The sequence below is a fragment of the Solea solea genome, chromosome 15 (genome assembly GCF_958295425.1).
Source record: "Solea solea chromosome 15, fSolSol10.1, whole genome shotgun sequence".
Classification (NCBI taxonomy): Eukaryota; Metazoa; Chordata; class Actinopteri; order Pleuronectiformes; family Soleidae; genus Solea; species Solea solea.
In genome coordinates, this window is record NC_081148.1 from 16,434,176 (window position 1) to 16,447,249 (window position 13,074).

At 39.6% G+C, this 13,074-nt stretch overlaps 1 protein-coding gene across 36 annotated transcripts in view; it reads right to left on the reverse strand.

The window, feature by feature from the left end:
- The window catches only part of LOC131473667 (neurexin-1a), a 218,391-nt gene that overhangs the window by 64,618 nt on the left and 140,699 nt on the right, over window positions 1–13,074 (reverse strand). For all 36 annotated transcript variants that reach the window (XM_058651089.1, XM_058651098.1, XM_058651097.1 and 33 more), the window contains one exon: window positions 12,156–12,337. In XM_058651089.1, coding sequence (XP_058507072.1) covers window positions 12,156–12,337 — 182 coding nt within the window. The remainder of the gene's footprint in view (window positions 1–12,155; window positions 12,338–13,074) is intronic.

Below are 13,074 nucleotides of genomic sequence, written 5' to 3' on the forward strand. Positions count from 1 at the left end.
ATGGAGTCACAAGTTCCTGGCTGATGCCATTACTTTTGCCTCTAATCTACAGCACCTATTAAGATTTCATGAAGTGGTAATGATTATACAATTACTTCCAGCTTGGAAATACCATAATAATGGCAGTGACGACCAAGGTTTGTGAGTTTATGGAGTGGATGTTTATGGATTAAAAAACAAACACACACAGACTCGCTGACTGGCTAGCCATCGATTTGAGTTGCTATTGACTAAAGGGGGGTGGTGGGTGACATTGCAGGTCAATAGCAGTTACATTTTCATATAAATAACAGTGGCTTTCTGGCCTGTAATTGCTGCAGAAAGGGCTACACAGATGAAAGAGTGGGCATAGGGGCATGGCATTGATCACAAAGGTGTTTTTGAGGCAGTGCACAATGCGTGTCCACTTGGGTGAAATGTCTAGTATATTATTCTTTACCCTTTCTCACAGCCTATTGTGTCTCTTCATCTTCATTAAAGGTAAACTCATACAAAGTGAAGGAAGCAATTAGCAACACCTGCATAAATGATCGGAACCCTAAGCGATACAGTGGTATACCGTCGATGTTGAACTTGATCAGACATTGTAATGCTTCAGCACTGAAGGGGGATTAAAACTTTGAATTTGAGTTAAGCTCAGTCTGGATCCAGCAGAGACACAGAATTCCCACAACAATTTTCTACATCTTTTATAGCAGCTCTTTGTCAGACACAAGGCTATTTCGCAGAATGCACTGGTGAATTAAAGAGTTAAGGCGAAGCAGATACTTCAAGCATAACTGATTTATTAGGCCAAATGAAGGGAGGAGATGAAGAGAAGAAAATGAATTAGGCCTCACATGCACTTTTAATTACTGTTGTCAAGGTGTTTGCGTTGCCCTTCTGGGAAAAGCAAACCGAACCATAACTCACAGTGGCTACTTAAAAGGCCCACAGAATGAGCTATAAAGTTTAACACCTCTTCTACGGTACAACATTTACTGCAACATAAACAAATCCCAACCTTCTCACTGAAACATCTCTTTTTTTTCCTGATATAAGGCATGCTGCGTGATTTGAAAAAGTGAGCAGAATGAGGCCACAGGTACAGGGCTGCTCTTCCCTCCACAAGCGCATACCTGAGGGACAGAGGAGGACAAAGGAACATGTGCCTGTTTGTTTGATCTTCCTGTATGGGGTGTTCTGCTGACATGTCATGGACCGTTTGCTCTGGCATAGAAACTACTCCTGGCCTGCTCCACAGAGCTCTGATTATACCATAACAAAGAGGCGGAGAAAAACTTCCCTGTGCACATGCACTTAAACACAAATAAAGCCTTTGATGAGACTGGTGAATACGCTATATACGACTCTTCAATAGTGCTTTGCTGCAATCCATCTCTTAAAGCTTAAAGCGATAATAAACGGACTAGATAGTCAATAATCATGAAGAAAATACTAAAGTCTTGCTTTAACTTGAATGTCAAGCATTGTCCGGTGTCTACTTGGAGTTAAAGTGTTCAAGTCAGACCTGAGTGATATTGACTGGTAGCTGTGGAGGATATCTGTAGGGTCACTAAATCCATTATTCATAAACTGGGGACAAAAAGAGGATGAGTGTTTCTGCTGACAATGTGGTTACGCTCTCAGAAGCCTTAGACATTTTAAAAGCGGATACAGTTCCCCACCTCATCAAGCCCAGTCAAGATTGGTTTCAGTTGTGCCGATTTCCATACGTTCATATGATATGTCTTGCCTCTCAATCTGCAGTTTCCTGCTACTCATTTGCTCTTAATGTTTTATGAGTCTGTGCGGTTTATTGGCGAAAGCAAACTGTAACATGATCGCATCATTTTCTTGTTGCTCATAGATCAGATCTCTGCCAGATCTCAATAAAATGAAACAAGACTTAATAGAGAAAATATGATAAATCGGGCACATAAATGAACTGAGCTGGACCACCAACAGCATGCACCAATTCACCAACTGTGGCAAGCTACAAAATGTTTCCACAGCACTACATAATTAAAAACAGCATGCTTGTATGGTTGAATGGAAAGCACAAGGGGCTGGAGATGAGAGCGGTGCAGCAGTGAAAAAGGTAATTAAGCTGACCAGAACGACGCAAGTTGTCTGTTTAATATTTCATGCCACCCGATATAAAGCACTGAGAAGCATCAACACCAGGGCACCAAAAAACAATTATGAAATAATTAGCTGAAAGGCAGACAGCAAGACAGCTCTTTGCCACACAAAATAATTGCATATATAATTTCAGACTTGGCCTCATACAAATTGACCCTGGTAAAGACCAGCGGGATAATTTCGCACACAGTTTATGTCCATTATATGTGTGAAAGTAAATAAAGTTACAGAAATTGTAAATAAATGTAAATTGAAATCACCTACTGGTTACAATGAAATGAATGTGAAAAATGTGATTTCAAAACAAACATCTATAATTTATCATTTCCAAACCAGATGAAAATAGCCAAAGTTATACCACTGTATAAAACTGGGGATGGACACCACTTCACAAATTACAGGCTTGTTTCTATGCTTCCTCAATTCTACAAAATTCAAATAACATATTAGAAAAATTCTTAGACAAACATAAATTACTTTCTGACAGTCAATGGTTTCAGGTCTATAACTGTTCAACATCACTGGCTTTAATGGATTCAGTTGAGGAAATTACAAAGCTATAGATCATAAAAAGTATACAGTAGAAATATTTATAGATCTTAAAAAGCCTTTGACACAATTGATCATAACTTATTGATCAATAAACTACAACAATATGGGACTGTGGGTAATATTGCACTGCGTGAAAAAACAATTTTTGAAGTTACATGGTCACATTGCTTGTGGCGTTTCCCAGGGATCAGTGTTGGGTCCAAAAGTTGTCTTCTTCTTTTTATCAATGATTTGCAAGGTATCAAAAATATCAAAATTAGTACTGTTTGCAGATAATACAAAGGGAAGGAATTATTAGAGATGACTACCTGAGAAATGTGTAAAGTGAAAAGTTGGTAAGACATAAATTATCATTAAATTGATTAAAAAAAAAAAAAAATACTTGTGTTATTTGGTAATTGTTTAACAGTAGTCAAGTGCAGTTACAGGTAGATTGTAAGAAAACAAGTTCATTTTAGTCACAATAGATGATAAAATAAGATGGAAATCTCACATAAAACATATATACAATATTGTTCATCCCCAGACCTGCTTTCCTGTGGGGTTCCTCAAGGTTCTATGTGGGCCCATTTCCCTTTGCGCTGAACATGCTGCCCCTGGGATCTATCTTTGAAAAACACAGTATCTCCTTCCATTGTTTTGCAGACAATATCCAGGTCTATTTGCCCATCAGAACAAAGAGCAAAGATCATTTTCAGTCCATAATAAATTGTATATATTACATTAAATCCTAGATGGAATACAATTTCCTGAATCTAAATGAAAATAAGAAAATAATTGTTGTTTCTGTACAAACTGACCAAGTAAACAATTGTGTTTGTGAGAGTTATTCATGATTTTATTACGTCAAGACTGAACTTCTGTAAGTCTCTATATGTGGGTATAGAACGGTCTTCTCTTTGTTGTCTGTCGAAAGACGAGCTGCTCTGTCTTCTATCACCAGTTTTATCTTCCCTCCACTGACTTCCTGTCCATTTCAGGATTGATTTTAAGATTTTATTGCTTGTTTTTAAGGTTTTAAATGGGCTGGCCTCAACTTATTTATGTGATTTGATACATCTCCAAACTCCTGCCAGGGTAACAAGATCCTCCAACCAATTGTTCCTCGATGTTCCTAGAAGAAGGTGTAAAACCAGAGGGGATCGAGCCTTTGCAGTAATGGCCCCCGTCTTTGGAATACTACAGTTTACCTTCTCATGTAAGAGCAGGTTCTCCTGGGTGTTTGTTGCACCTGTGCAGCACTTTGGTCAACTAAGATTGTTTTAAATGTGCTATATAAACAAGTTTACATTGACTTATTGATGTATATCTTAATTTTATGGAAATATCTTACACCCTCTGCAGTGGCTGTAGATGCATTGTCAACTGTTGCAGTAGATATTGCTGTACATATGTTAAAACAGTTGTAGTTTTAATTAAATTTTAACCCTGATTTTCACCTTAGAATTTCATTATTTAGGGTATGGAAACTTGCATTTTGTCCTCATAATAATAATAATAATGTGCATAACAATTTTAGATTCCCAAAACATGGGTTGTGGAGAAATTGCACTCCAAATTGTGTTAGTTGGGAGATGTGGTACTTCTGCTCACTGTGATGGAGTGAGAAAAAGTGTATCTATTTTTATCCTTTCCTGAGGGCAAGGGCAGCTGTGTCAAAAGTCAACAACTATGGTGACTGCATGCTGCACTGCTCCAGTCAAAAACACACAAAATCACCATATCCTCTGCATACATACCCACATACAATATCCACAGACAAACTGGGACTTGGTTTGAATAAAAAAATAAATACAATGCAAATGAATGACTTGGTCCTAAGGGTCAACAAGAACATGTCCTACTGGTTTGCAGGTGAAAAGGCAGGGCCAATACAAACTAAATGTATCCCTCCAACTGCAATAACAAATACACAGAATGTCAATGCTCTTAACCGTGTCACCTGGCAAAAAGCGAACATGCCTCACAGTGTAACATTGACAACGAAATCTAATTTATCCCACGTTAGCCATGGCAATATTGCTCTGTATGAGGCAAGCCCATAACATATTGATGAAAAGCTTTGAGAAAGACAAGCTGTAGTCACCGTGATTTGTTTCACTAATAAAAGTGAAGGTACATTATTGTCCTGCCCTCTCAAATACACATACACACAAATCGTCCACTCCCCCCCCCCAACACTCTCTTTCAAACACACACACACACTCATTCCTCTTCATGGACCACTTGGCTTTGTAGTGGCAAAGAGCTGGAACAAATTGAGAAATGATTGGAATTGAAAGATGAGTAATGGTGATTCTAGCGCTGTCCCTTCTCAATATGGAGATGATGAGATTTGATTCTTTGAGGTCAGGTACATCATCTGAGCTGAGTGGCTGCACTGTCTATGACTAAAAGAGGCAGGAGGCCACTGACTCTTACATATAAGTCACAGCTGACATGAAATCAATGCTTTTTTTTTTTTTACCAGTACCATTACCATCATATGATCTCAGTTTAAACATGGTAACCATAAGAAGAGCATGGCAACATGCTAATACGTTGTTATTATGCCTTGTCATTGTCTCCTCCATGTTACTGTATCAGTAGGGAGGAACACTGCTCACTAGTTTCACCATATTTAAATTTAAAATTTGTTTTTGTTTTAAAAAAGAGCCATAAGGATAATTTATTACACCGGTTGTAGGGATCACACAAATTCATTTGCCATTTCTTAAAAATCTAAATGATTAAGATTTAATGATGTGGTTATTCAGTCCATAATAAAATGATATTATAAATGACATTCAATCCTAGATGTAATTCAATTTTCCGATTCTAAATGAAAATAAGAAAATAATTTTTGTTTCTGGACAACCTGACCAAGTAAACAACTGTGTCCAAACTCTTGGCTCTTTTTACTTTGTTTGCCCATTCTTCTTGGTGTGATTTTGACAGCTCCTTTAAACAGGACAACCAAATTCGTTCATTAATAGTAACCATAAATAGAGCACAGCAACATGCTAATGGTTTGTTATTCTGCCTTGTCATTGTCTCCTCCCTGGACATGTATGTGTCACTGTATCAGCAGTGAGGAACTAAATGAGGTCAGTAAAATTCCCCCATTCATTCCTTCCACTGCTGTGTCCTTATCATGGTCCAGCTATTAACTCACCCCATTAAAGTGCCATTAGCCTAGTTTTGCCACAAAATGCACAATATACTGCCAAGCACAGTGAAAAGCAAATGGCAGTTTCAATGACACTCAGTGAAATACAGAGAAGGCAGAGAAAGAGAAGGAAGGCATCTGGTTGTGGATTTTAAATGGAGAGCTGGCTGCAGGAGGGAGGTTTATCATGCATTGCTGACAAAAATCCAACCATGATTATTAGTTTTTCCTTTTTAACCCACAGTGTGCCTATAGATGGAAAAGGTAAATTCTGATTTTCAATACAGTTACTCATAGTTTAGAGATTGGACCACTTCAAAACAATATGTTCAATTAGAAGACAAAATAGATACCACTCTTCGGCATCTTCTTGCCATGGTGTTCATCCACAAATGACACGCTCTGTTGCTTTTAGTCGGCTTCAACAAAAATAGAGAAACGGTTTGGCAGATTTGTCTGCCCGAAGATATCGTGCCAGTGAGACAGGGGGAAAGTCCAGAAGACAGAGTGATTTGTGTCAGCCTGAACAATGGACAGTGAAATTGACTTTCCGTTGTTTATGCTCGTCGATTCTGATCGATGTTTACGCCTGTGTTCATCATGGCTGTTCAGTATTTCTTCATAATCAAAAGCAATCTTCATCAGACCTGACATGTACAAATGCAAGGGGGACACTGCATTTTTTTTAATCCTTTACTTTTGATCATCACCGTACCACTGTGAACCAAGACTGATTTTGCATTTTTAATTGGAAATAACGTGCTGCCTTTAGTTCTGACCTTGCCTTAAAAGCATGTCATCACCATAGTACTAAAACATCCATACTGGTTTTATACTGGGATTGTCAATATAGTATAAAATATTTTTACGAACGTTTTGCAAAGCTGGTTCATTTTAACAATATGCTCAACAATTTATTATGACCTGGAAATTAAGAACTGTTGTATTATGCTAACCTTAGAATGTAGAATATTGTATTGTATTGCATTTTCATTATACTGTCACGCTTGTCTACAAAAGGTAAACAGTTGGATGCACGTGATGCATGTTATTTATGCTTTCTCTGCTGTATTATAAATATCGTAATCATTACCGGCTATTTGTCAGTTTCCTTGGAGCCTAATAACTGAACAATATGTCGTGACTAACCCAGAAAAGCTGTATACCAGTGAATCCAGGGGGCATTATATACGTGTCCGTTCTATGACTGTGTGCAGAGCATGCACGAGAGATAATTACTGCATCTGAAACCTTAACAGGAGTAGTGGATGAGAAGAAGATCTGTTCCCAGGGCAGGTGTTTTAATAAGAGTATAGGGGATAGCGTGAGACAAGTTCTCTACTGAGACCTTTGGCACCTCTCCCAGGTAACAATCTTACCTGTAGCATCATACCACCCTGTACAATATTCACTTAATGAAGCACGCAACAGTGCATCATCAGACCTCTCTAACAGTGAGGCAGACTGCAGCAAAGAAAAAAAGAAAAAGATGACATTTTCTCGCTTGAGCATGGAGGTGCTCAGACAGCAGGCTTGGTATTATTTTCTCAAGCCATTTTACATGATTAATAGGATAGAGAGCAGGAGTTGAAACTGCAATTAAAGGTGTCTTCCATCAGGAGGAGAAGCCCTTTTCTGGTAGTCGGCTAAAGGAGGACCAGGGGGAGCAATGCTCCACAAGATAAGTCATTATTTCCCAACCACTGTCTCGGCTCTACAGAATGCATTAACTATAGTGTGGCTGAATCTAAGCCAGAGTACATTCCTTGCTTGTTGTTTTTTTTCTTTTTTCTTTTTCTTTTAAAGGTGCCTGCAATTAGAAGAAAGGAAAGAAGAAAGTACTTGGAATGGTCTCCACCCCCACCCTGAGATTGAGTGGAGGCACAAAACAAGCTCAGTGGGCCCCTCTGGGCCCAGTGTGACACTGAGGTGAGCATCTGATAGTGACTGTCAATGCTGCTCAATGACAAAGGAAAAAAAGAAAAACAACTCCAAAGCCTCCATTTCAGAGTAAATGGTTCTCTAAAAATGCACAGATGGATTTCCAATAAGAGCCACTGAAAAATTAATAACGGGGGATGGGACACCTCAACAGCATTTAAGCAAAAATGTATCTCTACTTAAATATTCGGCACAGAGATTTTATGGACTTTACACTGTAAAGTGCATTAGCATGCTTTGCTCACCCACGTCTTACAAACTTTGTTGCACTTCTTCTTCGGTCTGCGTATCCCTGCTTACAGACTAAGTAACAAATACTACATGAATAAGTCATGCATAATATCTAGCTAGGGTTTAATCTAGAGAACAATTAACTGCTAGGGAATTAAGAGGGAAACTTAAATAAGTAAGTCTTAAGTATGGACCTATGAAGGTATTTCATGTTTTTAACAACCTCTGTAAAGACAGAGACATCTGCTACTGGTGATGGAGCTGCTGCTAGTATCAGCACCAGCCACGATCCTACTCTAAATGATGGTCTTCTGCCTGCGTTTTTCAGAGTCTGTTTATTATGTGACAGTAGAACTGAACAGGCCTGTTGGATTTTTCTCTGTGTGCCTGTGGAACTGATAACCTCAAGCAGGTCATTTTAGACAAATAACTCATGAAAGTGCATGGGCTGAAAAAGTGCTCCTTTCGCTGTATTTGGTGCAAAAACATATATTGTTGTGAAACTTCATGGATATAGTGCAAATCAAGTCTCATCTGCAGGACTATACTGGCGAATCTGAGTACCTCGGGCCGACAGTTCAATCTGAACTCGCTCACAGAAAGTGAACTTCCTCTGGGTGATGGAAAATGGACATTGTGCAACAAGTTGATGCATAGCAGTGCCTGCAAGCAGTGCGCAGGGTGCTGACTGCAATGTAATATGCAGTGACACCAGGTGCACCAACAGCTGTGTGAAAACTTGACTTTACTCAGCTTTATTTACACAAGGACTGTACATGTTTTATTACCTTACTTACATGTCACGTGCTGTGACGCACACGGATGCACCGTATGTGTTTTCATTCTCAACTATCAAACTATAGATTAGATCCATATGCAAACTAATGTTGATGTTGAGGTCACGATGATAAAAAATAATAATACACAAAAAGATTGGGAACTCGTATGTGTAATGTCTTCTTGTTGCATTTATTGCTGTCCGAAATAACCTGGGTTGAGCTGATGTTATGTCTATAAAAAAAAACACTTATTTCCCAGGCTTCCCAGGAAAAGTGTCTTCTTTTTTTGTCTTTTCAGGATTTAATACATCTCATTTTCAGGAAAGATATTAATCCCTATTAGTGGCCTCGTAAATATGCCTCACCTTAGCAAAAGTGTAAGGGCTTGGAGGAGAATGATAATTGGAGGAACTGCAGAAACATTATTATGAATCTGGTCCAGCTTACATGTGTGCTACAGTAATGAGCCCACAGAAAGTGATTGTCGCACATTTGATGGTTCACTGACTCCACAGTCATAGTCTTCATCATAGAAAGAAGAGTCGCGGAGGAAGGATCACAATTTCTTTGAGGTGCATTTATACCACATATTATGCAGAAAATTCCCTCTCGGGAGTGTGAGCTGAGATGGCGTCCTTCAAGCCCTGCTGGGTTTCCTGTCATTGTGAAATGGGAACAGGAGATTAGGGGGGTAAGGGATGCATGGGATGAAGAGGGAGGGGGACTAAATACTAAAATCTGGTCTAATCCAAACTCATACAGCTAAAGATGCACTCCAAAGACATTTATGCACAGAAAGTAAGAGAAAGGAATTAGAGGAATGCCGTTGGGATACAGATTTGCTGTTTGCAAATTAGGTCTCTGAAGGAAATGACAACTGCACAAATTGTTTGTTTTTTACATAGTCAATAATGCAAATCAAGATTCTGTCACACTTATTTCATATATTAACTTCAGAAAAGAGGGTCAGTTGGCCAGTTTGATTTAAATGAACTGGCTCTCAGCTCTTCAGTTTTGGTAAAGTAGTCCACAGAGAGATTAAATCAATGTTAAGGTATGATCCAATTAAGGGGGGCAGTACAACTAAATAAGGTTTTAAAGGTGACTTGATCTGAGTGCTGCCATTTGATAGAAAATGCATCAAAGTAGCAATCGTTATTATCTACATGGTTTGCAATGTAAGTATTACAGTTTCATAATTCAGTGTAATTTCATTCCCTGCTTTCATTAGGATGAGCCACATACAGCAACTAAGCAAATGTGAGTGACATTTAGTTGAAATGTACTTTAAAAAAAAGCACTTTAAAATAATCAATTAAAACCAAATGAAATAATAGAAAACATTATTTGTTTTATTTCTTTCTTCCAAAATGTTGTGCCGCTCCCTCAAAAAAAAACTCCTGTTGCTCGTCGTTAATAACCTGATGAACACAAATCAACAGCGTGACCTTCTGTCTCTTCATGGCCCCCGCTCATGCCTCGCCTCTATCTCTTCAGATCAAATTTTCCCCTCACGCTCCTCTCATTTTCTAATGAAATGCAACATTTCACAAAGCCCCGAGATTAATGTGGAAAAAAATGAACAACTAAGGGAAGCCGTTCAGAGTGACGCCCGACGTGAGAGAAGAGACGATTCTCACAACCCACTGGCCCTGCTGTAAGAACATGCCTTATCAGCGTTTTCTCCCGGTAAAATGTCAATTGAATGCCGCACATTCCAGCAGCGCTATGCATGTATCTGCTGTAAGCTGCATGATCTCATAACCTCCTTATTCCAATGCGAGACTCACCTCTCTCAACTCACATGTCTGGGTGGCTCAAATCTCTCACTTTTAGCATTTATCACGAGTGCAACATAAAGCCTGGTGCCGTAAGAGATGTTTCCATTAAGATAGTGTATGATCGAGAAGCCTTTCCTCGTCATACCGCTCTCTGCGAAATGTTGTGAATGGGGGAGATGCACATGTTTTACTTCCAGGGTGTTTGTCACATGACACAAAAGACAGTGACAATGAATACTTCAATAATTTGACACATAGATTACAGAGTTTGCATGATTAACACTGCACTGGAATAAACCCTTTGTGTTAGATGTGTTTCCTCACTCACGTGAAATGAATACACCAAGTGAACGTTGCTTATTTTATACCTGTTCAGGTATTTTTACAGGTGGAACGGAACCAAGTGTTGAAGTGGAGCACATCTGCATCTTAAGGGCCTATTTCTACTTAAAAAAAACATTAAAACACTAACCACTAAAACTCTCACCAGAAGGAAAACCAGAGAAAGGCAAACAAGGCTGGCAATGAGAAAGGTGTGGGCACATCTGTCTTTTCACACTAACCTCTACATTTGTGTTCTTTTGAACATCTTGTTTGTGTCTTAGCCGATGAGCTGATTAAAAAAGCTGATGAAAATGGACAGTATGTATAATTTTTAATCGGCTTAATACTACATTTAAATTAGGTGCAAAAAAACACAAAACACTTTAGGCTGTTGGAACGACAGAGTGTGAGTACGGAGGTGTCGCATAAGAGCACCATCAAGGCTGCTCTGTGTCCTCAGGACAGCCCTACTTATGTCACTGCATGCTTACTGTATGTGTGAGTCTCAGTGTGTGGGCAGCTCAGGTTTGAGGCAAACTTCAAGAACAATTTTGTCTAAGTGTGTGTGTGTGTGTGTGCATTTGCTCTGGTCTGGTGTGCAATATTCCTGTATGTTCCCAGCCAGCATCCCTGATGTCAGTAAATGGGTGCTTGTGAGAGTAAGGTCATATGGATGCCAGCAGAATTATGTCCAGGTCAGGGATGCACTGTATAGAAAAAAGCCCTTATTACCACATTATGTCCCCGAGTTCCACAGCTTCTGTGCAACAATGGGCTCCCTTTTACCACACACAACAATAACGTAATGTTCATACATGTTGGCATAATGGTTGTAATTTAATGTCGACTCCCTCTTTCATTCACTGTTTCGGAATTGCTCCTGGAAGTATTTCCTTATAATATCCTAAATTTATGACAAAATGTGTCAAACAAACCCTTTTTAGACGTAAACTGTTATTTTGCCAAGTTGGTGTGGATTGAAAAACCTTGATTGACAATTAGCAAACAAAACCCACCAACTGTCACTAAAGCCTGATTTAAATTCATCCAAATCCACAAGTAAACACAATTTCTTTTCCTACTGATCCTCGCCCACCTGAAATCAGTGTTTAAAAACACAGGGAGGCAACACAGAAATGAGAAAAATCCAACATTGGTTGAAAATAGAACAGTTGTTCCATCACTCATAAAAGGTGATCGAAAAAAGGGGCTTTAATTCGACCATGTGCTCATGCAGTGCATTTATAATAAGTATTATATTTTAAAGCAACTTACGATGTGGAGCTTCAAGAAGTCCCCGAGGCCAGAGGAGCTGTCCACCCTCACCAGGACAGCGTCCTTCAGGTGCGTGCTGAAACCAATGGCTAGCCGGTCTGCCCTCGTGCTGGGACGGTCATTTGGCGGCCACGTGTATGTGATCAATCCACCATCGCGCCCAAATATGTACGTTGTTCCAGCTAGAGAGGACAAAACAAGGAAGAGAAAGATTTTGTTTACAGTATCTTTTTAAGAGTGTATACCTGACATGAACCACTGAATGTCAACAAAAAGCATGATCACGCTGATCACACTTGGTTACGAGAGTTACATTGTGCTGAGTAGTGACTTCGTGAAGCACCGGGCAACATATCATTGTTGAACAGCTCTCAGTCCAGTCTGAGGGTTTAAGTACACTCATGTCAGTTCATAAGTAGGGGGAAAATTCCGCTAAAATGTGGGAGGCAGGAGCCACTTTCCTCATAAAGCCACTCAATTACTCAGTTTTACTGCCCCTGCCTGCTTCACCTCCAGAGGGAAGAGCGAGTGGATGCAAGTGAATGTGCAGTCATGTCCCTGATGCCCAGGTAACCAGCATGCCAAGCGGGCATCCCTCTGTCTCTCGCGCTTCATTAACAGCCTCAAAGGCAGACACATCCGGCAGCAATATTAACTGACGCGTCCAATTATGCCCTTCTTGTGACCTCCAAACCAGCTATTTCCTGTCTCGCTGCATTACCTCGTTGTCTTTGGAAGCTGTGTGAAAGGTCTGAACATGACCCGGCTGATGGAAGAGTGCTTCTAATTACCTAACTATTCAGTGAGAAGGAGCCTCGCGGCAATTTGCCAGTGACCTAGTCAAACTGATGGTCAGAAATAAGTCCTTCACAACTCAGTAAGGATGCGCTTTATTAAAAGTGGGAGTTTGTCCTTGTGT